At 37.2% G+C, this 26,856-nt stretch overlaps 1 protein-coding gene across 1 annotated transcript; it reads left to right on the forward strand.

The window, feature by feature from the left end:
- Positions 1-2,064: 2,064 nt before the first annotated feature.
- On the forward strand, positions 2,065-2,844 carry LOC137717146 (protein TRACHEARY ELEMENT DIFFERENTIATION-RELATED 7A-like). The gene has a single exon (XM_068456449.1). It carries the CDS (start codon positions 2,065-2,067, stop codon positions 2,842-2,844), a length of 780 nt encoding a protein of 259 aa, XP_068312550.1.
- Positions 2,845-26,856: the final 24,012 nt, after the last annotated feature.

Below are 26,856 nucleotides of genomic sequence, written 5' to 3' on the forward strand. Positions count from 1 at the left end.
TATACACAAGTAAGACTTCTCATTTTTCCGATATGAGATCAACTATCAACCACACCCTCTTATGTGTGACAAATTTTGAAGCCTAACACATAGACAACACAAATCGGGTGACGTAGAGCACGTGTGATAGACTTGACACATAGGACAATCTGTTATGATAGCATGAAGAAATTTGAGTTTCCAACATAAAACTAATTAGATATATGAAGAGTAGCCCAACAACTTTTTCAATATTTTGATCACAAAAGCAAGCTTTCCATGTTAATTATTATGGTTTAAGTACATTTTTTTAAGATCGCGATGGATAATGTGGGAATTTATTGGTTTATTTAGAAAATTAATTAGAGATTTGATTTTGTATGAGGGTCTATTTGGTATTTGATACTATATTTTTTTTTAGGTTTAATTCTTTGTAAATATTACTTGTAATATAGTTTGAGAAGTAAGTCAGCTAAAATGTAGCTTTCAATTTGTAGCCGTTTTGACATTCTTGTACATTTATTTTCCATTAATAATATTCGTAGTATCATAGTTTGTTTGTTCGTCTATTTGATCCTCTAATTTTCAACTAATAATGGATTGGCAAAACTCTCTATATATAGACAAGGGCAATATTGTGTTCGATGATCCTCCATTTTGGATTGTTCACTTACTATACAGGATGATATATTTGGAGCGGTTCAGATTTGAGCTATAGAAATAAAAATACTTTTCTTTTTATTTAGCGTTTTGCTTCGCCTGCCCCCTTTGTAACAACAAATAGAAATAAAAATACTTTTCTTCTTACGAGAGAATCAAACTAGGGATGTACTGACAAAAGATAAAGCTATAGTGATTCCAATATAAACTTTAATAAAAGTAAATTACATGTTGTAAACATTATTTAATATATATATATATATATATATGATTGGGTAAATCTCGGTTAAATTGGATTTTAGTTTACTCATTATTCTACTGATTCTTTTCTATTAGACAATTTCTCCTCTCCCTCCCTCCCTCCTTAAGGAAAGCCACACAATCTTTAAGCGTTCTACAACCTCTCTCCACTCTCTCTCTCTTGCCGCATCCTCCCTTTAGAAAATCGGCCACAATATTACGGACATAATTGGAAAATGGTAGCATATATATGAGGAAGGAAGAATTTGAAATACTTTGCTGGCCTCCTTAGATATGCGAAGTTTATGATGCGATATAAAAAATGACAACTTTTGTTGAAAGAATTATTTTTAAATGGAAGGCCGGAAAGGTTGCTACTTGCTACCTTGTTGCTATATATTCACAGTTGGACTATTTTGTTTGCAATTTGCTTAGGGTTCTTTTGAAATTACTCTTAAAATTACTAAAAGTACTTTTAGTGAAAATGTTTTTGGATTCTAAAAGCACTTAAAGTGTTTCCTATATGAAGCAGAGAACTGATGCTTCTTGCAGAAAACACTTTATGTGCTTTTTGAGGATTCATTTACATTTTACTAATAATTAGTTTTAAAAATATTTTCACCAAAAACACTTTGAGTCATTTAAAAGTACTTCCAAACGATATCTTAATCTATGATCTAAAAAAGCACAAATATATTTTTATAAAAGAGCAGTACAGCACTAGAATGCATAGAACAAAGTGATTATCGGCTCTGATGAGCTTGCAAAGTGGATAACTTTTTGCTAATTTCATCGCGCGATTGTTTTGTTTATTAGAAAATTTAGTTGAGCTTTTAGAATTTAGATAGAGACCCACCCAATAATGCATACGCTTGGAAAAACATCCCTAGTGTTGTAGAAGCCTTCGTATTCAAAGGCCACTACTCTATATTTTATTTTTACATAATTAAGGACAACTAATTGTATAAACTTTAAAGAATAATTTCAATTATTATGTCACTTGCAAAAATGAAAATTTTTTTTTGGGTAGACTTGGAAACTTGCAAGAGCTTCCGTTCTAGTTACTCCCATTACTAGTACAAATATAGCCTGAATGTCCATCCATTATATCCATCTCTCTGTCTAGCATTTGCAGAGGGAGATAAGAGTGATAGGGAACTTGTTCAAATTCCCCATAACAAGGATATGGGTTACCCTTACTACTCTCCACCACCACCTTCACCTACTCTACCATGCCCTCCAACACCACCCCCTCCTCCTCCGCCAATACACCCTTCGAAGCCATACCCACCAAAAGCTTCACCACCAAAGCCGTACCCACCAAAAGCATCGCCACCAAAGCCCAGCCAACCTCCAGTACACCCTCCGAAGCCATACCCACCAAAAGCATACCCGCCAAAAGCATCACCACCAAAGACTAGTAGTCAACCTCCTGTAGTGCAAACCCCAAAGCCATACCCTCCCAAATCATCACCACCAAAAGGCAGTCACCCACCAAACACGGCGCCACCAAAACCCGCATACCCACCAAAACCACCAAAGGGCGCGACACCACCTTCATTCCCTCCTGGTTATTACGCTCCACCGACTTATTACGGCAACCCTCCTCCTCCTAATGTGGTACCACCCTCATTCGAAATCGTTGCACCGCCTCCGGGGAAAAACCACACCACCGTTATCGCGGTGTGCGTTTCCCTGGGTGGGGCATTCTTCCTTGCATTCCTCTTGGTCGGTCTCTTTTGTTTTGCTAAGAAGAAAAAGAAGAAAGTAATGATTCCCGCACCTGTTCCTTGTGTTGAGGAAGAAGAAGAACATGTCCAAGTTACGGTAGTTGGAGGAGGACGCTATGGTGCTGAGCCAACTCCAGTCGCTGTTCCCGTAGAGCAACATGGATATGGTGGTGGTGGTGGTGCAGCTGACATTAGACCTTCTTATGCTCCTCCTGGTCATCATCCAAGTTACTAATAAGGCCACGTCATTTTCGGTTGCATTCGTCTACGTTGGTGTGACTGCATTATTCTGTAGGGTTTGCAGTAAACTTTGGTCAACTTCAAGATTTTAATTTCTGCATTATTTTTTTGGAGGATAATACTAGGAGATCAAATTTTTTAAACCAAATTGCAAACCAAATAATATGTCACAAATAAAAAAAACAAAAAAAAACACGTTAATCGATACTTAATTAATCATCCAATCATCTACAATCACATTATTTGGTTTAAAAAATTTGGTCATCATTATCCTTTTTGGGATTTTATTTATTCGTGTTGTGTGCCTGTACAAGGAACATCAAAGAAAGAAATGTTAATGTTTGTGGCCCTGAAATTGTTTTGCAAGAAATCGAAGAAATGCACTGGTATTGCTGAGAGAATTCGAAGAAGAAGGGGTTCGCTGCTCCTTGAATTCTATTACATACTCATCGACACGAAGTGTGTGTTTTATAATAGGATTTTTACCACTTGCATAAAAGGGTTAAAAACATAAAAAAAATGCTTACAAGAGAATAATGTTACCATAATATAAATAACTCCAACAACATCATTCTCCGTAAAAATTGATGTAAATTATTTGTATTTAAAACCAATTCTTAGTTAATTATTTAAAATAAGTTTTAGAAAATACTTGAAAAGTTGAAATCGAAAGACAGAACAAGAAAACTAAAATAATTGAAATTAGATTTTTACAAAACGTGGCAGCAAAGAAGAAAAACACACTTTTTAAGAAAAATTAATTGAAAAAGGCACTAGGGTTTAGCTGTCGTCATTAACAATCTTATGTAGTTCCTACCAATTACTTATGAAATTACCATATACATACTTTGAATATTAGGTTTTTCTAATGCATATTCTCCTTGTGATATTCAAGCAAATATGAACATGCACAACTCATTAAACTTTGTGAAAAATATTTTGAAAACCCATGCAACCCCTAAGAGCGTGATATTTGCTTTAAGTGAAATTACAGTTATCAATCACAACAAGCTCTAATCAATTTTCTAAGGTGATAATCCAACAGAATTGCATCCAATTACTTGTCTAAATATCCTAATAGTGGCTAATGATCAAGACATGTAGATGGTTTAAACACATTAATTAATAATTCAAAGCAAATATACATTAATCCATAAGCAAATTGATATAAACTACGTATTCATGCCAATTCATGACCTCGCCCTAAAAAAAGAATCAATTACACATATTAATAATTAAAAAGCAATATATCATTAAGAAGAAAAAGATGGAAACACCTTGCAATAAAGTCTGCAAATCTATCTATGCCGAGTTCTTTCTCAAAAGCCTATTTATTCTACTACAATTAAATCATTCCTAACATGATCTTAGAATAGAACTCGGAAACTAAATAATACATTACGAATCAAACATGGAGAATTTGCCCAGCTAGAAATCCTTCACGTTTCTGGCCCATCACAGCATCAAATCCAGCCCCAAAGATCCTTTTTTTATTTTTTATTTTTTATTTATTTTAAGATTAGGACGTCCTCTACAAGTTCAAGAAGAGCTAACTCCAGGAAACGCCATCTTCATGCCCCAAAAGTTCCAATTGAGCTTAATAAGTCAATCTACCATCATTGCGCTTTGGGCCTTAATTAATTCACCATAATCCAACAATTTGGCATAAAAATATGGAACTTTGACACGAACAACTTGAAGGACTCATGAACCCGCTCCAATTGGAGTTACTCAAAAATTCATTCATTTGGTACTTTTTGCTCAAAGTAGACTCACATGTCCTACAATTGAAATATAACCCAAAGTATCAAAATTTTCACATAATAGCCAATACATTAATACCAAGAATAGAGTAAAAATATAAATTAATATTGACTCATTAATTTAAAAATGACAAAATGTGACCATTGTGACTCCATACGAGCCCCACGAGTCATCAGCGAAAACTACTTCATGTGAGCTGCATATGGTTCACTTAATGTACTTAACAAAAATGACAGGTGAAAAATTACACAAGATTGAGATGTTTTCATCTTAGCCGTGCATTGCAGCTAAGAACACAAGCTAACAAAAAAAACTAAATCAAATGAAAAATTCCCATAAAACTTGAACTCTAAGAAAGTGATCTCTGCAACAAGCTTATTCATCAACGCTCCCTTCTAAGGTTGTTGCAGATTTGACCCTAAACATACTCCTGAGAATATAGAATCTGTTTTTTGGCAAAACTTTTGTAAAGATGTCTGCCAATTGTTCTTCAGATTTGCAGAAAACAAGATTGATTATGCTATTCTACAAAGCATTCCTGATGTAATGGTACATTATGTGAATATTATTAAGTATACAAGTTAGCAATACAGTTAGTAAGTTGGTTAGAGTAGTTAGGCTCTTCCTTATAAAAACAGTTGTGTAACCTTCATTCTATCAATCAATACAAAAGCATATTTCTCTCTCTAAATCTATCTCTCTGTAAAACTCTCTGTCTTCTCTTCATCTTCCTTCTTGATTTTCTTTCAATTTCCAAACATTACAATGTAGTTAACATGGTATCAGAGCCACCAAGGCTCACGCCATGGATCTTGGTGGTCGATTCCTCTACTATCTTTCTTCATTACTTTCTTTCGTTTCCGCGTATTTCCTTATTCGTAATACAAGTGCTCTTTCTTCCTTTCTTTCTATGTAAACTTCTCTGAGATTTCGCATAGGTTTTTTTTTTTTCTTTGATTTCATCTGGGTTTCACTGCAAATTTTGACTGGGGCTTCGAGCTCGAGCAAATTGGGTTGCTGAAGAAAGATTTTCCTGAAGTCGGTTCTGGGTTTCAACCAGAAGCAGCTCACCATGCTGGGTGTGGCCAACGATATCGGCGAGAACTTCTAGTTCACCGTCACCGGATCCAGAATCTGAAAAGCCTTCAAGCACCAAGAAATCGAAGGACCGACTGTGGAGCGAGACCCTTCGACTTTGGCCAATGAGACCAGAGAAGTTCTCGAATCGATGGCGAAAAACATGTGTAGTCTGAGCAGGGTATTGGCTCTTCTGGGTTTGGCCCAACTCGGCGTCGGAGCTTGGATTTCATACATCACTAAATCGACCCCAATGCCGGAGGTTTCAGTTCAAAGCATTTTGGCTTTCGGGTTGCCCTTTACGCTGGCGTTCATGTTGAGGCAGAGTTTGAAGCCAATCTACTTCTTTAAGAAGATGGAGGAGCAAGGCAGGCTGCAGATTCTGACTCTCATCCTTCAGGTTGCTAAGAATTTGAATGTGTTCTTCGTTCGTGTTCGCGGCGTTTCGTTCTTGTGCATTGCTGGCTTGTCAGTCGGAGTGTTGTTCGCTGCGCTTACGAGATGAGTTTGGAATTCCCGTTCTTCCGTCGCTTGATTTGTAGTTGATTGGTTCTTGGTGGAGTTTCTTGGTTCTAGAATTATGGGGTTTCAGTAAAGTAAAGGTCTGTGCATTCTACCTGTTTGTTGATTTGTGTCAGTGAGAATTTCTTTATGTTTGATGAATTCCAAGGCCGATTGTCATTGTCAACTAGTTTGCTCGTCGGTTTCTTGAAGAATTGTTAATTGTGGAGGCTTAAAGATTTGGTTTTGGTTCAATTTCTGGTAGTCTGGTTGGTCTAGGAATGTTGATCTTACTTCCCTTGATAGTCTAGATGAAGTGACTTGGGTTGGGATTAGCAACCAGCATGGTCCTCTGGATGAACAAGATGCGGCTAATATTGGTGAACTACTTAAATCTGTTCAGATGGTTACGGATGTAATGGAAGCTCTTGTGAAGAGAGTTTTACTGGCAGAATCTGAAACTGCAATTGAGAAGGAGGACAGTGTGTTATGGGTTTCAAGATTCAAGTTCTCAGTTCATGCTGGGTTAGCTACATTCTTTAAATCAGCCCCTGTCGCTGCAGATCGGTATATGTCTTCTTATTGTATATGTTACCTTCTCTATCTTCATACTCTTCTTCAAGATCCGGGCGCCATTTGTCTACAACTTGCCGTGCTTGTATCCTCTTCCATAGTTCTTTAGCTTCCTCTATTGATGTGATCTCGTTGAAGTTCTTCGTGTTTGGTATACCTAGGCAACGCATACCATGCTGATGGCGCCATTCCTTAAAATGTCTCTCAAAAGCTCTACGCCCCCAGTAACTGTAATTCCCGCATATCTCGCACTTGAATTCCTGACCAAGACAATGAAGCTTATACGGCCAGTAGGGAATGGGCTTCCCATCCCAACCCATTGGCAATTTCAGTGGATTGTCAATCTGCTTCTTCATTCATCTTGGTGGTGCAGCTTTCCGAGAAGTTCTTTCTCTGCTTCACTGATAGTCTGCAAGGTTATTGGGTTTGATCTTTCTGCAACTCTTGATATATTTGGAAAAATGCGTGTGAATTCTTGCATTCTGGTATGTACAATTTTGTGGTTGTTCCGATTATGGTTTGTGTCAAAATTCAGAAATGTACTGTCTAAGAAGATTGTTCAGCAGCTAACTGAGGAATGGTGCAGTATTTTCCTTATTACAGCCTATAATGTCGAGTCTAACCAACTCAATTGTTAGCATGAATCTACAGTAAGTCCGGTTATACGTTGAAGTTTGATGAAGTTGTAAACGGTAAATCCCACGAAGGGTAATTCCGTGATGTAAGTAGGTAAATCCCACGAAGGGTAATCCTACATTGATGTTGATTTTCTGTTGTTGAAATTGTGAAGGCCGATGCCACTGTTAAGAGTAGTTGTATTTTGGTAAAATCCACAAAGGGCGATCCCGTGGTGCTATAGTTAAGGCCAATGCCACACTATAGTTTGTTATTTGTCTGTTTAAAGGCCGAAGCCAATGTTAAATGAAGTTGTTGACGGTAAATCCCACGAAGGGTAATCCCGCAAGAAGTTGTTATAACCGGCCTGAGGGTGTGTTACAATTTTATAAGAGGCTGTTCTTGGAAGATTGCAGATGGTTCCACATTGTGTTCAGTGATTGTAGATGTTCTTCCAATCTCAAACTGGGTTTCCCCAGTTGAGATTGAGGGGGGGGTATTAAGTATACAAGTTAGCAATACAGTTAGTAAGTTGGTTAGAGTAGTTAGGCTCTTCCTTATAAAAACAGTTGTGTAACCTTCATTCTATCAATCAATACAAAAGCATATTTCTCTCTCTAAATCTATCTCTCTGTAAAACTCTCTGTCTTCTCTTCATCTTCCTTCTTGATTTTCTTTCAATTTCCAAACATTACAATGTAGTTAACAAATATGCTTTGATCTTAGATGAAGGACAAGGTTCTTTGTCATTGGTATAGCTGATTGGTTGTCATAGTATAGGGGAGTTACTCAATTTGCAATTCTTTAAAGTCCTCAAGCACAAACCTTAGCCAAACTGCTTGAGTCGTAGTCTCAGAGGCACTAACATACTCAACCTTAGTAGTTGACAATGCAACACTATGTTGCTTCACAAATGCCTAAGAAAAAATGCCACTGCCAAATGTGAAGACATAGCTTGATGTACTTTTCATGTCAGTTGCATCACCTCTCCAATCATTATCATAACAACCCACAAGCATTGTTGATTTCCCTTTAACATATTCAATCCCAAAGTCAATAGTTCATTGGATGTACTTGAGTACTCTCTTTGCAGTTTCAAGGTGCTTCTTGGTTGGATTGTGCATGAATCTTGATAATAGGCTTGTTGCAAGCATTATGTCAAGCCTTGTTGCAGTGGGATATAACAAACTCTCAAAAATTTCCTATACATTGCTTAATTTGCAAGCTAACTTTCATCATTCTTCTTAAGCTTCTCATTCATTGATAAAGGAATGCTCACTGGCTTGCAGTCCTTCAAACCAAACTTTTCATTTTTACACCATTTACACTTTATAGGTATATCACCTTCTAGGTGTCGACCAGCACACCTTGACTCTTGTTGTGTGTGTCATCTAGTTTCAATGTTGTCTTGAATACCTATTTGACACCAATAATAGGCTTATGTTGGTCTATTAACCAACTCCTATGTTTCATTTTTCTCAATCATTTCAATTTCTGAATCCATGGCTTTCTTCTAAGCTTCATTAGTGGCAACATTTTTATATTTTTGGTCCAATAATATTGAGATTACACCTTGCATATTATATCACTCAGTGATCTTAGTTTCACTAAAGTGGTACTTGCAAAGGTGGTTTCTCTAAATTCAGTCACTAAATCCTAAAAAATAGTCTTTTCTGGAATGCTCCTTTTCAACTGTGTTGATCCTGCATTTGTACTGCCTTCAACATTTTCAATAATCTTTTCCGGTTTACTGGAAATGACATTGACTTCTCACTTTTAGTATTCCAACTCCAGATAGCATTTTCATCAAATAGGACACTTCTGGAAAGTATAATCTTCTTAATGTCAGGAACAAACACTTTATATCCATTCTCATCCTTTCCATATCTCACAAAGATTTTCTTCATTGAGCATTCATCCAGTTTGTGTCTCAGTTTACCAGGAATATGACTATAGCAAACACATTCAAAAACCTTGATAGGCTTGACTTTGGTTTTCTTCCACTAAAAGCCTCAAATGGAGTTTTGTCCTTCATTGCCTTTGCAAAACATCTATTAAGCAAATAGACTGTTGTATTGGCAGCTTCACCCTACAAGTAGTAAAGCAACTTCTTTTTGTGCAACATACTATTTGTCATTTCCACTATTGTCCTATTTTTCCTCTCAGTAACATTATTTTGTTTTGGAGAATAGGCAACAATCAATTGTCTTCCAAGACCCATGTCTTTACAAAAACTGAGAAAATCATTTAAAGCGTACTATCCTACCTCTATCACTCATTAGTTTTTGAAGTGCATATCTGGACTACTTTTCAATCATTGCTTTGAATCGTTTGAGCTCCCCAAATACCTCAGACTTGCAAGTTAGGAAATAAACCCAATCCATTCTGGTGTAGACAACTATAAAGGTTAGGAAACACGTATTGCCACCCATTGTAGTCACTTGCATTAGCCCACAAATATTAGAGTCTATGAATTTTAATGGTTGTAAGCTCTCCAAACTTGTTTTCTACTGAAAGCTTCTCTATGTTGTTTCCTTGCAGTACATCCTGCATAAACTCCACCACAACCTTTCAATTTTGGTAGCCCATACATCATTTCTTTTTCATCCAACAACCGCAAGCTTTGAAAGTTCAAATGTCTCATTATTTTTGCCAATCCCACACCTTTTCTTCCATCACAGCCTTTCTAGCTACTGCCTATAAATCATCCATGAGTAAAAACACCTGTTTCTAGCAGTGCTTTAAAAATCGGCCCAGGCGCTAGGCGGTAAAGGACCGAGGCGATTTGAACTTTCCTAAATTCTCAATACAATTATATTTTTATTTTTTTAGTGTAAGTAAGCACTTATTTATATGTTATATAATAAATTTAATTAAATCCAACTAGGCCCCAGGCTATCACTTTACTAGCACCTAGCATATTTTAGATCCTTGGTTTCTAGTCATTTGCACAATGGCCACATGATACTCAAGCTGCCTATCTTCAAAGATTGCCACCATATCATTACCAAACAGCAAGAAATATCCATGTTGGATCATTTGGACAACATTGAGCAAGTTTTCATGAAGACCAGGAATCGACTTACTTCTTTAATGTACCGAGTACCATTTTTAGTCTCAATTATCAAAGACCATTTCCCTGTGGCTTGACCAATTTATTCATTACTCATCTTGATTCTGGTATTCACAATCCAATCAACATTGACAAGTAAGGACTCATGTGAAGTCATGTGGTTACTACAACCATTGTCAATAAACCGGACATGTTCATTTTTAGCCATAGTAGCTGAGTTGCAAGCAAAAAACAACAAAGTTTATTCCTCCACTTGTTTAGCATATTGAACTTGTTGAACCACATTGCTACTGCAATCCTTGACAATATGCCTAAATTTGTCACACTTATGGCACTTTGGTTTTCCTTTGAACCAACATTCACTATAGTGTAGGTTTCCGTAAGTTTTAACTTCTTTTGTATTCTCCTTATTGCTTCCAAACTTAGCTACTGTATTTGATTTGTCACCATACTTCACAACTCCTTTTCTCTCCTTATTCTTCCAAGGTTTCTTCCTTTTTGAATTTCCAGCATATGAGCTATTCTTGGACTGAATACTCAGGTTGCTAAATGCTCTTTCAGTAACATCACCATCCTCAGCATGCTTAATAGGCCTTGTTTTCAAACCCTTTCAGTGTAGCACCCACCTTAGTATGTCTATTTCACTAAGATTCTTAGTTTCCTCAATCACAAAGACAATATTATTATACATATAGGTAGGACTAATAGGCAATTTCTTAACAATTCTGTTACCGGACAGTTCCTCAGCATACATCTTTATTTGATTTATCAAGCCAAACAGTCTAGTCAAATAAGCAGATAATGATTCATCACTTTTCATTCTAACATATTCAAAGTCTCATCTAATACTTTGAAGTTTCATTGCTCGGACCTGAGAATTCTTCTATACTCTTGCTTTAGTGTATTCCAAGTTGCCTTGGCAGTTTCTTGATTTGTAATCCCTGGGAAAATTTCATCTGAGACTGCACTCAGAATCAGTCCTAGAGCTTTAGCATCACGAGCAATCATGTCCTCAACAACGATACGCTCTTCCTCAGTGAGTTCTTCATCTGAATCTAAAGGAAGATCATAACCTTCCTCTACAAATTTCTAGAGATTATGAGACTTAAATACGGTCTTCATTTTGATACACTAGAAATCATAGTTGACTATGGTGAAGATCAGAGCTCAAAGCTCCGCTTTAGATCCAGCCATTTCAATCTATATCGCCTGAGTTCTTCCCTGAGAATTCGAGAAGCAATCCTTCACAGTTCACACCCCTTGATTCATCTCAAACCAAAATGTGGGGCCAATAAATGCATGTCCTATATATTGTTTTATTAAATGTAAATGTTATACATACTCTCAATTTTTTTTTTTTTTTGAATAAACGATATTATTTACATTAAGGAAGAGAGTGAGTTTAGCCTCATAATGAGCTAGCAATAATGTGGTTCAAATTCGTCTCTGATTCAAATCCCAATTAACTTTGCACTATGTATCATTACATGATAGGAGCATATTCATGCGACTTAAATGGCTTGTTCTCGTGTATTTACGTTATGTTTCTCTAGTTATTTTAGTCCTTTATGCTTCTTTTGTGTGTTTTCAGGTTCTAAGGGCTTAGGGAGCAAGAAAGTGCATTTTGAGGCTATTTGGAGCATTTTTGGGCATGGATTGGATAGCTTAATCATGGTGCAAAGAAGATGGACGAAATTGAAGCCTTGTATGCTCTTTGGGACATAAAACAAAGGGCCTAGCCCAATCAAACAAATCCTTTGAGCCATGGAAAACCTCTAGCCCAATCAAACAATCCATCAAAGCCATGCAAAACCACCAACACATGCATTCCCTTCACATTCACCCACATGCACATTCAATCATTCACTCATGCACCCTTTATTCTTTAATCCAATTCAGCCATTTAATCATTCAACCATGCTTTCCCATTTCATTACTCATTGCACATGCATTCACACCTCTTTAATCCACATGCATTCATCATCATTCACTCTAGTTTTAATTCACATGCAAACACATGCATTTCCAACACCAAACACACCTTGCCATGTATCCCATTCCATTTTCCAGCTTTTCTCCTTCTCTTTGCAACCTAATTCACATGCATTCCATCCTTTAATTCACCCACATGCCCCTTTAAATCATTCAATCACACCATCACACATTCATCCTCCAACATTGCACATGCACTTTGCCTTTCATCATTGCACAACAAATAAAGCCAACACATGCACCCATCACCTAACACAAATCCATTGCCGTGTATAACCTTGGCAATCCCATCTTTCCCCCTTGCAATTCCACATGCATTCCCTCTTTAATCATTCTTTTCCTAGCTATTTTTCCATCATTATTTCAGCCACATGCATTCTCAATCATAAGAGCCACATGCACTCTTAAACAATCAACAACATATTCTCCCATTCCCCCTATAAAAACCCATGCATTCATTGAGAAATTCATTCACTCCCCACTCCATCTCTCCATTTCTCACACCACAACTAACACAAACACTTCCCCTTAGAATCCAAAACCGTGAGTCCCCCTTCCACCATTCCTCATCCATTTCCATAATTCCCCAAACCTCACCTTAGACCTTGTGCTACAACAACGAGGAAGATAAGAGGGCCTAAACGTTCATACAATTCAAGTTTGAGTTGTTGGAATGTTTAGGTGTTTCTTTGATTTCAAAGTTTAAATTCAATTCTCTTTGTTTTGTACGTATGAGTAATGGAAGAAAAGAGTGCCTAAACGTTCATACAATTCAAGTTTGAGTTGTTGGAATGTTTAGGTGTTTCTTTGATTTCAAAGTTATGAGGAACTAAACCCCCTTTAGCTATGGGGTAATTCGAAATAAATGTTTATGCTTGCATTTTGATTTGATTACTTCTAATTGCGTTTCATAAGTTGTGAATTCAATTTGTTTAACCGTTTGATTGATAACTTATTTATGTATGTTTATTGAGAGTGCACGCTTAATTTTCATGCATGAATATGACGCTAGAATATAAGTGAGTTTCACCTAATTGTTATGAACTTATATTCACAAGTAGTGGAGGTTGCTTATAAACAATCGCGTTAAATGAATTCTTGGCACGAGTTTCATGCAATCATAGTAACGAATGCCTCGTCAACACTTATAATCTTCATAGAGCGTAATGATTCTTGCTTGTATCTCTATTATGCAATCATGTAGGGGACTTGTGGGGAATGTTTTGGGTTGTCGTATGCAATCATCCAATTCAATAACGTTAGGAAGATTTGAAGGTTAATTTAAGCGGACCTAATTAACCCGGGGTGATGAGTTTCATAATTTATTGAAATGCAATTGGAAATCTTTTTATTATGCAAGTGTAACATATGTGGAGATGACCCCCTTTGCTAGCATTCATCCATTCTATTTCATCAATTTTATACTTACATTCTGTTTTAATTTGTTCATTTAATTTAATTTCGTATAAACTTAAATCCCCCTTTACTTTAATGTCAATTTAGTTAGAAATCATTTTAGTTTGTGTTTTTAAAAGCATTTTGAGTCTTTGGTTTGTCTTAGTGTTTTAAAGATTAGTTTTGCATTCTTTGAGTCTAGTATAGTGTTTTATATTGTGTTTTTACGTTTTTGAGTCAAATCCAAGTGATTAACAATCCCTCCTAATCCCCGGTCTAGAACGATCCCTACTTATACATATACTACAATTTGACAAAAAGAGGGTTTAATTTGTGTGCGTATAAATTCTCGCATCATTACACCTACACCTTCTAGGATGCCATGGGAAACATGTTAACTCGTCAAGCACTTTCTCCTTAATGTGCATGTGGTGGATTGGTATTGTGGATAGACTATTCTCTCTTCAACTCACGCTATTCTGAATTCGAACTTTAATATAATTTACAATAATAGTATTGTATGTAACAAAATCAAACACTTCTTTGTGTTTTATATTACCTTTTTCGCATAGCACTAGTGTATATCACATTTAGGGTGTGTTTTGTAATGCCCGAAGTATTTCTAGAAAACTGCAGTTTTACAGCATTCAGCAACTTGGAAATAGTTTAAGCGCTTCTTGAGAAAAATTTGAGAGGTGGATGTTTCCATTGGAAACACTTTCAATTTGAGTTTTTGATAAATTTGTTATTTTCTTTTAATAAAAACACTTGGGTTTAACAAAATAGTTTTGAAAAACTGTTATTAGCACTCTAAAATTTTCATTTTTCATTCTTCACAACTGTATTTTTCTTTTTTAATGTAAAAAAAAGTACAAAATAAAAAATTTTGAAGTTCGAATAACAATTTCCTACTTCTAATGTAAATACTTCCAAGTTGGTCTAGAGGTAGCATAAATAAGATTGTGAGTAACCTCGTAGAATAAGACTATAAACAAAATTAAATTAACTTTGGAGGTATTGTGCTTTATAACCTTATTTCTTCGCTCAAACTGATTATTATCAAGACAAAAGATTGACAGTCATAATTGACCTAGAATTTTCGCGGACAAAAGGTTGGAGGTCCTTTTCTTTTCGAAAAACAATTGCATCAAACATTTATATACAAGTGGTTAAATACATAAAAAATAAGTTTTTCATAGACATGGACATGATTGGTTGGCCCAACATGGGCTCTTTATAACTTAGATGTTAAAAATGCTTTTTACATGAATTTATTTGCGAATCAGCCATGACGTATACATGGCTCAACTCCATGGTTATCTCGACACTTCCCTTATCCCACTAATTACCAGTTTCAAGGCCATTTGTGGTCTCATGCAGAGGTCTCTCAAGTATGGTTTCAACGCTTCAGTTCCTTTGTTTTGCATCATGGTTTTGTTTAGACTTATTTACGGCAATGCTTATGAAAACTCAAATTTATTCTCTCCTTGGCCTATGAAATTTGAATTGTGTCATTTAACTCCATGAAACTCCAATATAGTCTCACTTAGTACTACGGTTTAGTGATATTCCTCTTCACTTGTAAGTGAGAGATCTTAGTTCGATTATCGCCAAAGTCGAATTTGTACCATATTATTGATATCCCATTGTGATGCTAAGCCTACCTCCTCCTCCTTAGTGCAGTTAATATCATTTGTTCAAAAAAAAAAAATTGTTGAAACTTTAAAAACAAAAATTAATAAAAAAAAATTAATTTTAAAAACATTAAACATTTGATAAATCTATTTAAAAATTAAAACTAAAACTGTTTTAATAGAAAGAAAAAAAAAAAATTTAAGACCCATTTGCTTCTTCTCTGCTCTCTCAGCTACCTTGTAATTTTCACACACAGATGGTGTGCACTACTGTTAAGTCCACAAACCCAGCTTAAAAACTCACTGGCATTCCTAGAGCATGTCGTCGTCTACTCACCACAACCAAGTGTCCAAATCTTGATAGAGGAGAAAACTTCATAATTCCCAAATAATATTCTCTACAAACTACTGGAATTTCATAACATCAGCAACACCAAGCACCCACCTCCGGCAGAGAGCTCAATGGCTGGTGGCGACCTTTCCAACCTTAGATCAAACGGTCACCCATCCAGATCTCGCCGTCAACGCGCCACATTAGAGAGTGAAAGAAAGAAGAGGAAGCTGTTGGAAAATTAGTTATTATTTTATTATTGTTTATGGTTTTCTTGTGTGCCAAGGATATTAGAGTTTCTTTCCCGTCAAGGATTATGGTTTTACTTTAGTTTTCATTATATATAGAGTGATTGTATTAGTTTATTTCATTAAGTCATTCACAATGTTATCTCTTGGGATTTTGTAGCCGTTTCGGCATTCTCGTTTGTTTAATAATATTTTATTCTTGTTAGTCTTGTTCGTCGCGCACTCTGATATTCAACTTAGTATCAAAGCAGGTTTGATCCTTCAAGGTTGAATCTGTTCTCGGTAACTAGTTTGTTTGTCTTGTCACATTCCTAGCTCTTCTTCGTTGTGGTTTGTCGTTGTGCCCTAGTTAGGGTTTTGTTGCTTAAAAAAAGGGAGAGAAAAAAAATTGAATTTGTTTGCTGCATCACGTCATCGTCTTCTTCTACACTCAGAACAACCGCCACGAACCCGCATCACCATCCACGCGTGCTGATCTGCATCACCATCCACGCCACTGATTGTGTCTAGCATGCATGTTCCCCGCATGTTTCTTGCTTGCTTGAATCAGGAACACAGTTACACAAACCACCACGACCTGCCGCTGCTGCCTGACCAACCTTCTGCCCTGTCGCCGCTTGACCATTGCGCCAGATACCATCATTACTCTGCACCATACCTGCACCGTGACATCCCCACCCGTTCTTTGCCGCACCCATCAGCCTGTCCACCTACCCAGGCCACGACTCCTGTTTCTTAAACCGTGAAGCCGCTGTCTATTGCGTCCTCGCTGAAAAGACTGCAACCACACCTCAGAGTCTGAGTTCGGAGTGTTGGTCTGCACTTGTTTTTACGTCTAGTTTGCTACCGTGAATCAAAGAAAGAGAGAATGGAGTTGAAGCTTAGGCCTTTGTTGATTGAAGCTAATGTTGGGCCTGATTTGTTTGGAGGCCCACATGGCTGACCTAAGAATGGTTATTGTTGGGCTTGTATTGGTTGATTTGATTCAGAATGAAGTTAGCTTGGCTGTCACCCGAGTGATAAGTTTTGTTTTTGGGGTGTGATATTCACACACCCTTTTTTACTTCTCACACATCTTTTTAATTTTTGGCCGTCAGATCAGAGGAATTGAAGAAGATCAACGGACAGAAATTAACAAATAGTGTGTGAGAAGTAAAATGGGGTGTGTGGATAGCACATTCCTTGATTTTATTTGTTCATTGCTGCAATTGGGATATAGGAATCTAGTCCGTTAAGTGACGGAGTCCATACTCCCAATGTTTGGTTGCCAGAATTTGTTGATTGCTGGAATTGCTTGTTCGCTTACTCGCCTGCTCGCTTGAATCGCTTGCCTTGTCGTGTCCACCTAACGAAGCTTACCTTGTCGTGTCTGCCTAACGAAGCTTGCATCCACATCTGCTTGTTGGCAAACTCACGACATGTATTGCCATGAGTTTGATGGGAGGTGTTGGAAAATTAGTTATTATTTTATTATTGTTTATGGTTTTCTTGTGGGCCAAGGATATTAGAGTTTCTTGCCCATCAAGGACTAGGGTTTTGCTTTAGTTTTCATTATATATAGTAGTGATTGTATTAATTTATTTCATTAAGTCATTCACAATGTAGTCTCTTGGGATTCTGTAGCCGTTTCGGCATTCTCGTCTGGTTAATAATATTCTATTCTTGTTAGTCTTGTTCGTCACGCACTTTGATATTCAATCGAAGCCTCCTCTTCCGGTCTTCATTGCTCAATTAAAGTATGTTGTTAATTTACTTAAACATGACAAGAGGACGAACTGCAAACCTTCCACCACTCCAAATCACTAATACAAAAAACTGTTTGCATGACCACATTTTAGGTGAGGAAATCATCGTATAATATTTAGGTGACAAAGAACTTCTTCGTTCAAACACATGTTGCACAATTAACTTTGTCCTTAGTCACACAATAGCTATAAAAAAAGAGCGGTAAAATGAAGAATTGGTGCCAACTTCTCTCTCAACAAACTTTCTCTTGCGCAAGGAAATTCTACGTTGCCTTTTTTTTGGCACGACAAACAGTAGCTTTCATTGCAATGTCTCTGACATTGTCGGGAGACAATTATGGCAAATATTAAATGCAAATTTTAGGCGACGAATACTTCATCGTGCAAAACGTTAACGAGATTCTTTAAAATCCCAAATCCACTCCATTCTCCTCATTCGTCTCTTCATCTTTTTTTTTTCTCCCCCAAACTCCAAAACTTTCTATCCTCCATACTCCAAAACTCTCTCGCCCCATCCTAATTTTTGTTTCCTTTTTCCTATGCTTTCGTCATCGGTGATCTTCGATTTCCAAGGTAAGTCTCTAGACTCCAACGAAAGAACAAATTTGTTTTGGTAATTAATTTCATTTTTTGAATCATGTCTCATTAGTTGTGGGTTTGCGAATATATAAAAATTATAATGTTGTAGATGTCCGATTCCACTGCTGCCCTAACTGAACATGCATTCAACAGTGGACCAATTGTGAAATATGAGGGAGAAGGATCTCAGAAAGGTAATACCCAATTTTGTACGAATTTTATGGTTGGTTTTTGTTGGAAAAATAATTTATTGCATTATTATAACCAAAGTTAATTAATTTACTTAATTTACTTAGCTTGTGTTGACCATAAAAATTACTTAGTCTACGTGGCGTGCATGCCAAATAGTTAATGAGCTACCTACATCCTTCAGCTGAATACAGGCGTGCCAACTCATCGACCGAGCTCGTCGATTAGTAGAATGAATGTGGTAGTGATGTCAAAACTATTGTTGACTTCTATTATCCGTGTGATCACAGATGAGCAAGGAACGCGTCTCGATCTCTGGATTCTAGAGTCTGAAGACAAGACTACTAATCATTGCGAAGTTCATAATCGTTTGCACCTAATTCGGCTGATGCAATTATATTTGTGAAATTATAAGTGCGCCAAATTGAAATCAAACTATAAGGACACAAATACTCGAAATTGAACTCAGAAATGAACATGAGAATATCCAATAAAAAACACTCAATTTTTAGTGTACCGAACACTAGGTAACTTGGTAAGTGGTAACTGTGGAGCCAAAAATAATCCTAAAAATTTCGGAGGAGACAAGTGGAATTTTTTATTAGAAAGACGAGATTACCCTCGTTAGATGGACGAGGCACACCCGAATTCCCATGCGCATGCAACGGACACTAATGGCTCAAGATTCCATCCATCCATAGAAGAGTCAAAGGTAACTCCTAAAATCCTTTATTGATCTCATTCAATAAGGGAACTCTAAAGTCCTTTATTCGATTAGAATAAGTGCCATAATAACTTCAAGATATTGTTTCACATAATATCTTGAATTTCTCCACCCAATTTCAGTATATATGTCCGCACACCTTCTTATAAATACCACACTTATCCCACTATAATATTAAGCCATTTGCTACCTACAAACTCATAAAAATACATTCTTTTCAGGATACCAACTCTGGCATCGAATATACTTCAGCCAAAGTCCCCCATTCATCATGGATGCGTGAGGCTTTTGACCTTAATTGAAGGTGTTAATAGTTTGCAGGTGCATTTTCATCAAAGAGAGACGGCGGAAATTTGCATCCATAGTAACACCTCAATTTGCCTAAAGGCTAGTAAGATGACATCTTTGTACAAGAACTCAAAGATTCCTTATTGACAGAGACTTGGATAAATAGATGTTAGGAGACTTTTAGGTCGAGATGGACTTGGGCTTTAAGAACATCCTCTTGTCTCCCTTGGTATGATTTGTAACAAGTCTCGAGATATCTCGAAAGAGATAGTTTGTCTTAGGAAATACCCCGATAACATCAATGGCTCGAACATAGCATGGATGATCAAGATAATGACTTGCTCAACAAAAGTGTGGTGTGGAAGTTAGAAGATTATTGGTTTACATGGAAGAGAAAGGGTTTGCATGGTTGCATGGCATTCTTAGCTGCATGATTTGGACTTTCCTGGGGTGATAGTAAGGCTTCTAATGGCTGACATGTTTGATGGAAAGCTGTAAGAGTTACTAAGATAAGCTAACTCTTTCGAGATATCCCATAACTTGTTACAAATCCGTACCAAGGGAGACAAGAGGACATTCTCAAATCCCGTGTCCACCTCAACCTAAAAGTCCCCTAACATACGACTCTGCTAGGGAAACTGATGGCGATGAGGCAATTGGGGAAAGCTTGGCCGCTGAGGAAAGCAGCAATACAAGTGCCGAGTCTGACCTTGGAAGTAGGGGGCATCCTCATGCTTCCGTAGGGAAGGGTGAAAATAGTGGCAGAGAGCTAAACAGCAAAGATGACGGCAAGGCAGCAGAGGATGTTGATCTTGATGAAGTTGATAGATTTTTTAACGATGATCTTCAGGTGGAAGGGGAAGATTCAAAGGTGTGTCTCCCTGTTCTTCTTTGATGTTTGCCCTTGCCTAGCATGTTGTTCCATGGAATTCTGCCTCGGATAGCTCATGTGGGTTGTGGTACTTTGTGTCTCTGCTTGTTGATCTGTTTTCTTACTTGTGTATATTTTCTTGCTTTTCATAGGTGAATGCCAGTGTTGTAGGGGCTACAGTAGTTGTTGAAGCCCCCAGTTGCATTTTTCCCGAGCTTATAGAGGATGACATGATGGGTAGTGATGTTCAGCCAACAAAAGTCGTACCTCCTCTAGAGGTTCTTTCCCTCGATGAGCAGGCTTCAGTGGAAGAGTAGGCATCGTGGCATGAGTCCCTCAGGAAACTTAAGCAGAGTATTGCCAATGAAGCTATGGCTTAGTTCGATTGAATGGCTGATTCTTTTCGATGAGACTTTCTCTTTCCAATTCGACTTTAGGGGAGTAAAGGTTCGTTCTGAACTAGTTGAGGCATTGGGCAGATTCTTTGAGTGTGCCGGTGACGTAGATATGAGCTTGATAGGTTTATTTCCCTTCATGAGTGGGATGATCTTTAAAGAGCTTGGGATCCTGCTTTATGGCATAGAGCACACTTCCCTATTAGAACTCGCTGAGCACAGGTTGCTAGGTTAGCGAGATATAATAAGCAATGTAGCTACCTTGGGCATGCCCATGGGTTCTCTAGTCGAGAGACTTGGAATGCTACGTTATATTATGTTTGGACTTCAGCTTAAAAATGAGAAAGGTTTTCTGGATCAATTAGTTAAATTCAACAAGCTGGAGCGTGCTCTCGAACTGCAACGTAAGGAACTAGAGGCTGAGAAGCTCAAGTTGAAGAAGTTGGAATGTGGGAGCTCCAAGGAAATAACAGCTTGCTTTCAACTCACAGCGGATCAGTTGCATGTTAACACCTCTAGCAATTCTTCTGAAATGTGGTGTTCTGAGCTTAACTCCTCACCTTCCTACCACTATGCACATTACATGACTGTTTATAATTTTCCAACTCTCGACTTCTTTTTTCTTGGCAAAGCATGAACCTTAAGATGTTGAAGTAGTAGTCCATGAAGAGAGTTGTTTTCCTCACTCCACCTTTATTTTCAGTTTTAATTTCTTCTTAGACATCTAGCTTCATTGCTTTTCAAACAATGGCCATGTGACGTTTTGCTTTGTATTTTGCTTATTTTCTTTTGACTTCTTCCTTTGGCTTTAGGTGGTGATGTTGATTTTATTATAATTCTTGTGATGTCCTTAATCTTGCAATGACATTGGCTTTCTCCTATTTCGAGTGCATGAGAATTTGCTGGATGAAATTTTGTTTAGGCTTTGAGACACAGGCTTGAGCTTTTGCTTGCCTTCCTAAGGGAAATAGTTGATCATACCACTTGGCACTTTGCTAGTGAGTTTCCCTGAGGAAAGATGGAAAAGATGTTATGGCTTCTGTATGGAAGCAGAGCAAGTCAAGAAAACTTGGCTTACTTAACATTGATTTTGCATTGATAGGCTTTGGCATGTTGCATGAGTATATCTTTGAAAAAGCTTTAGTTGCTTGACTCAATGGTTTTGCATGGCGTGTTGGCTTGGCATGTTTGCATGAGCATTGAACCATTAAGCAGCTAGCTTAGCATTGATTTTGCATTGATAGGCTTTGGCATCTTGCATAAGTATAGCTTTGAAAAAGCTTTATTTGCTTGACTCAATGGTTTTGCATGGTATGTTGGCTTGGCATGTTGCATGAGCATTGAACCATTGAGAAGCTTGCATGGCATTGATAAACTTAGTGTGGGCTTTTAGTATAGCCTTGGCATGATTATTGCTATAGCTTGTTTAGAAGAAATCCTTCTAGTTATCCTTGCCAATGTAAAAATACGAATGTACCAAAGATTTTGACAAAATGCTCCTTTATTTCATTAAAATTTGGGGTACATCAGTCGTTGCATGGCTTTACAAGGCCTTATAGTGTAAGCAAAATGACCATTGCATAAAACTAACTTGTTCTTCTAAAATGAGTGTGAGCATTTTACCAGTAATACGACTTTAGCCACTTTGCATTGACAGCTTCCGTTAGTTTACCTTCCTTGACTGAAGTCAAGTAGTAGTAACCGCTTCGATAGGCTTCCTTGATCATAAACCATCTTGCCCAATGTGGGGCGAACTTCAAAGATCTGGTGATTTGCCTCCTTATGTCGACTGTTCCGAGGACGAGGTCTTCTTCCTTGAAGTTACTTGGCCTGACCGTGTGGTTGTAGGTTTTGGCAACTTGTTGGTGGTATACGGCTACTTCCCTAGCATCTTCTGCCCTTTTTTCCTCGAGTAACTCAAGGTCTTTCCACCTCCAATCAGTGCTATAGCATCCTATTCCACGTCGTTGAATGCTGAAACTCTTGTTGTGGGCATCATCATTTCCACAAATGAAATAGCTTCAGACCCATACACCAAGAAGTAGGGAGCAAAACCTATAGCATTCCTTGGAGATATGCGATAAGCTCATAGGATGTCTAGAAGATGAATGCTCTAGCCCCTAGAGTAATTGTGTACCATCTTGCTTAGGATTCTTAGTAGTGTCTTGTTTGTGGCTTCAGCTTGACCGTTTACCTTGGGATAGTATGACATGGAGTGACAATGCTTGATCCCATAACCATCAAGTGTGGTATTTACTTGTTTATTCACAAAAGGTGTGCCATTGTCGCTCATTATTTTGTAAGGTATCCCAAATCAGCAAACGATGCATTCCTTGATAAAATTGGATATTGCTGTTCCTGTTGCTTTCTTGAGAGGGACTGTTTCTACCCATTTTGTGAAGTACTCAGTGGCTATTAGGATCTAATAGGAATTTTACCACCTGCAAAAGTAGGGATAAAAACACTTAAAAAGTACTTGCAAGAGTACAAGTTTATCGTAGTATAGCAGCTCAAGTAATGTCGTTTTCCACAAGGATTGAATGAATAATTTGTATTTAAATCAAATCTTAATTAACTATTTGAAAACAAAGTTTGGAAGATGTTGATTTTATGACCTAAAATATTAAAAATGAATTTAATTAAAAACAATTAAATAAATTGGGAAAGTAAAGAACACAAAAGAAAATAGTTTTGAAAATTAATTTGAGCACTAGGTTCTGCTGTCATCTTAACAATCTTACGTAGTTCTTCCAATTACTTATGAATTACACATGCATATTTTGAAGGTTAGGTTTTCCTAAAGTATGTCCTACTTAGAACCTCCAACATAAAACATATATCTAACATGCAACCCGTCCATGGCGTCCAAATCGAATATGAACATGCAAGACTCATTAAGTTTTGTGAAATCCTTTTGAAAAACCATATAACCCTTAAAACATGTCATCCATCCTAGGAAGTTACACATATTAACCACAAGAAGCCAGCACCAATTTCATGGACAGCCCTCTGCCAAAATTGCATCAAATTACTTTTCTAAATATCTTAATGGTGGACAATCATCAAGACAAGTAGATAGTTTCAAGCACAGTGATTAATAATTCAAACCTACATGCATAATATCATAAGCAAATTGAAAAGAAATGACATATTCTTGGTAAGACTCGTGGCCTCATCCTAGCAAACGAAACTAGTTACTAACAACCATAAAACAAAATATTATTAAGACCATGGAAAGAAAACACCTTAAAAATAAACTTGAATCTTCTAAAGTAGTGTGTGCATTCTCTCCTATTTTTTAACCTAATGGCTAAAAAGCCTTATTTATACTACTACAAAATACAAACCTAAAAGGTCTTAGAATAAAACTATGAAACATAATAAAATAATAAAACAGAAAATAAAAGGTTTCCTATTTGAACTAAAATTCGGAGTTCTCAGAAAATTAATCTTTTGACCGACCAAATCAACTCAGATTTGGTCCCAAAAGGTGTCTTTTTAAATATGAAGACGTCCCCTACAAATCTACAGAAGGAATTTTCCTCAAAATATGCCATCTTGACCTTCAAAATACCCAAAACGTCTAGAAACATCAATCTGGGAAAGCTGCGCGCCGGGCCTTTATTTCATTGCTACGGTCAAACAACTTGGTAGAAAAATCTGGAATTTTGATACAATCATCTTGAAAGACTCATGAACATCCTTTAATTGGAATCACTCCAAAATTCATCCGTTTGATCACTTTTTTCTCTAGAGGAAGTCGAATGTCCTATATTAAAAATACACAACAAAGTATCAAAGTTCTACCAAAATAACCAATAAATTAATACTTAGGGTAAAATACATGGTATAACATAGACTCATTAGGATCCATATGTGGCCTTCGGAAGCTGGATTGATTGTTCCTATCAAATCAAGCCCCCAAGTATGGAATGGCCATGGAATACGCATGTCTTGCAGTAACATTAGAGGCTTGTGGACTAAGTTTCCATGAACTTGGCATGCATGGCATCGCTTGACAATGTTGTGCAAGTCATCCCTCATGGTTGGCCAATAATATCCGAGGCTCAATAGCTGCTTGTGCAGTTTCTTCCTTCCCATCGATAAAGAATGTAAGGTATGCAGACCTGTAGTCATCAATGATAAAAACTGCAAATGCCTCACCTGAGGAAAGCATTCTGTTGCATTTGGGACATTCGACTTGGATGCATGTGGCTTTTTTTTTTTCATCTCAGGCCAGTAATACCCTTTTCTTTATAGTCAGTATAAGAGACTCACAACTTGGTCGACTCCTCATATGGTCTCATGGATCTCGTGCAATTACCTTTGTGCTTCTTTTGGTTCAAAGCATTGGTTTAGCATTCATTCGAGCAGACATTTGTAGAGTATCCTAGTAACATTGATGTACTCCTTAAGGTATTTGATGCTAAGCTATCCGCTTGGCCTGGAAAGTTCACTTTTGATGGTTTCCTTTCATTTTTCATCTTTTGACAGTTTCCCTCTAGTCTTCATCTTCTGACACTTTAACTGGGAAGGTTGCATCAATGGCTGCTAATCAAAGCAATATTGGGTTATTCTTTGATGAAGGTAAGCTTGGAGCCAAGTGTGGCTAGGGCATCCACATATCTGTTGGTTGTGACAGAAATATGTTCCAATACCACTTGCTTGAAGCTTGTCATGAGTTTCTCGGTCATAATGTGATATGGGGCCAAAGTTTTTTCCTTCACTGCGAAGCTTCCTTGTACCTAGCTCAGGACTAAATTTCAGTCCCCTACAACTTATATCTTTCTTGGGCTCATTTCCCTAACTGTGGAAAGGCCTATGACGAAAGCTTCATACTCAGCTACGTGTTTTATGCATAGAAAGCTAAGCTTGAAGGATAGGGCAGTAGCTTGGTGATAGGAACATATTTAGGCGACTTAGTTAGCTTGTTTTCGTACATTTATGTTGTTAGTTCATAGTTATTTTAGTAGTTTAAGCTATTTTCATGTGTTTTTAGGTTCATATGGCTAAGGAAGCAAAAAGGTGCATTTTGGAGCATTTTGGAGCAAAATTGGACTTGGAATGGATAGCTTATGCTTGGAGCAAAAGGAATGGACGAAATTGAAGACCTAAAGGTGTTAGGATTCCTAATCAAAGAAGGATTCCTACTCAAAGAAGGATTCCTACTCTAAGAGGATTCCTAATCAAAGAAGGATTCCTAATTAAAGTAGGATTCCTAGTCAAAGAAGGATTCCTAATCAAAGTAGGAAAGTTAAGCCAAGGTTTCCTATTTTGGTTTAACCTTTCCTAATCCTAAATATCCCTAAGTTCCAGCAACTTTGAAGGTATCTTATGCATTTTAGGACACAAACCAAAGATTCCTTGCACTATCTAGTCTATGCCGCACCTTTCTTACCCTTGTCTTCCAAAATCTGCCATATATCTTCTTTCCCCTTTTATTCTAGTCAATGCCGCAACTTTCCTTCCCTTTTCCATTGGGATTTTGATTTGTTATCCTTTTTCCTTGAGGATTTGGAGCTAAAAACCTTCCCAAATTAATTACTTATTGCCTTAACCTTTCTTCCTCTATATATACATAATATGCCGCACTTATGAGAGATTCTAGACATCCATACACATCCATACGAATTACTCTCTCATTCTCCCATTCATTCAGCCATCATCCACCCTCTACCACCATCCAACCTATCCATCCATCACCATAATTCATACCCAAACACCCTTGTGCCGCAACAAAGAAGGAGAAAGAAGATAGGAGAAGCCTTGGATGTTTTGGCCATTCAAGCTTGGATTGTTGGAGCATTTCTAGGTGTATTCAATCTTTGTTTTCAATGTTTAATTTATATTCTCGTTGTTTTGTTGTAAACATGAGGAGCTAAACTTGTTTTAGCTAGGGGAGACTTTGAAACCATGATTATATTTGCAATATGAATTGATTAATTCCAGTTGTGATTTCATAAATTGTGAATGCAATTTACTTAACCGTTTGATGGATAACTTATTCTTGTTT

The sequence above is a fragment of the Pyrus communis genome, chromosome 15 (genome assembly GCF_963583255.1).
Source record: "Pyrus communis chromosome 15, drPyrComm1.1, whole genome shotgun sequence".
Classification (NCBI taxonomy): Eukaryota; Viridiplantae; Streptophyta; class Magnoliopsida; order Rosales; family Rosaceae; genus Pyrus; species Pyrus communis.

Bases quoted from the DNA above. Each gene is read 5' to 3' on its own strand.
- LOC137717146 (XM_068456449.1), top strand. From the start codon at position 2,065: ATGGGTTACCCTTACTACTCTCCACCACCACCTTCACCTACTCTACCA.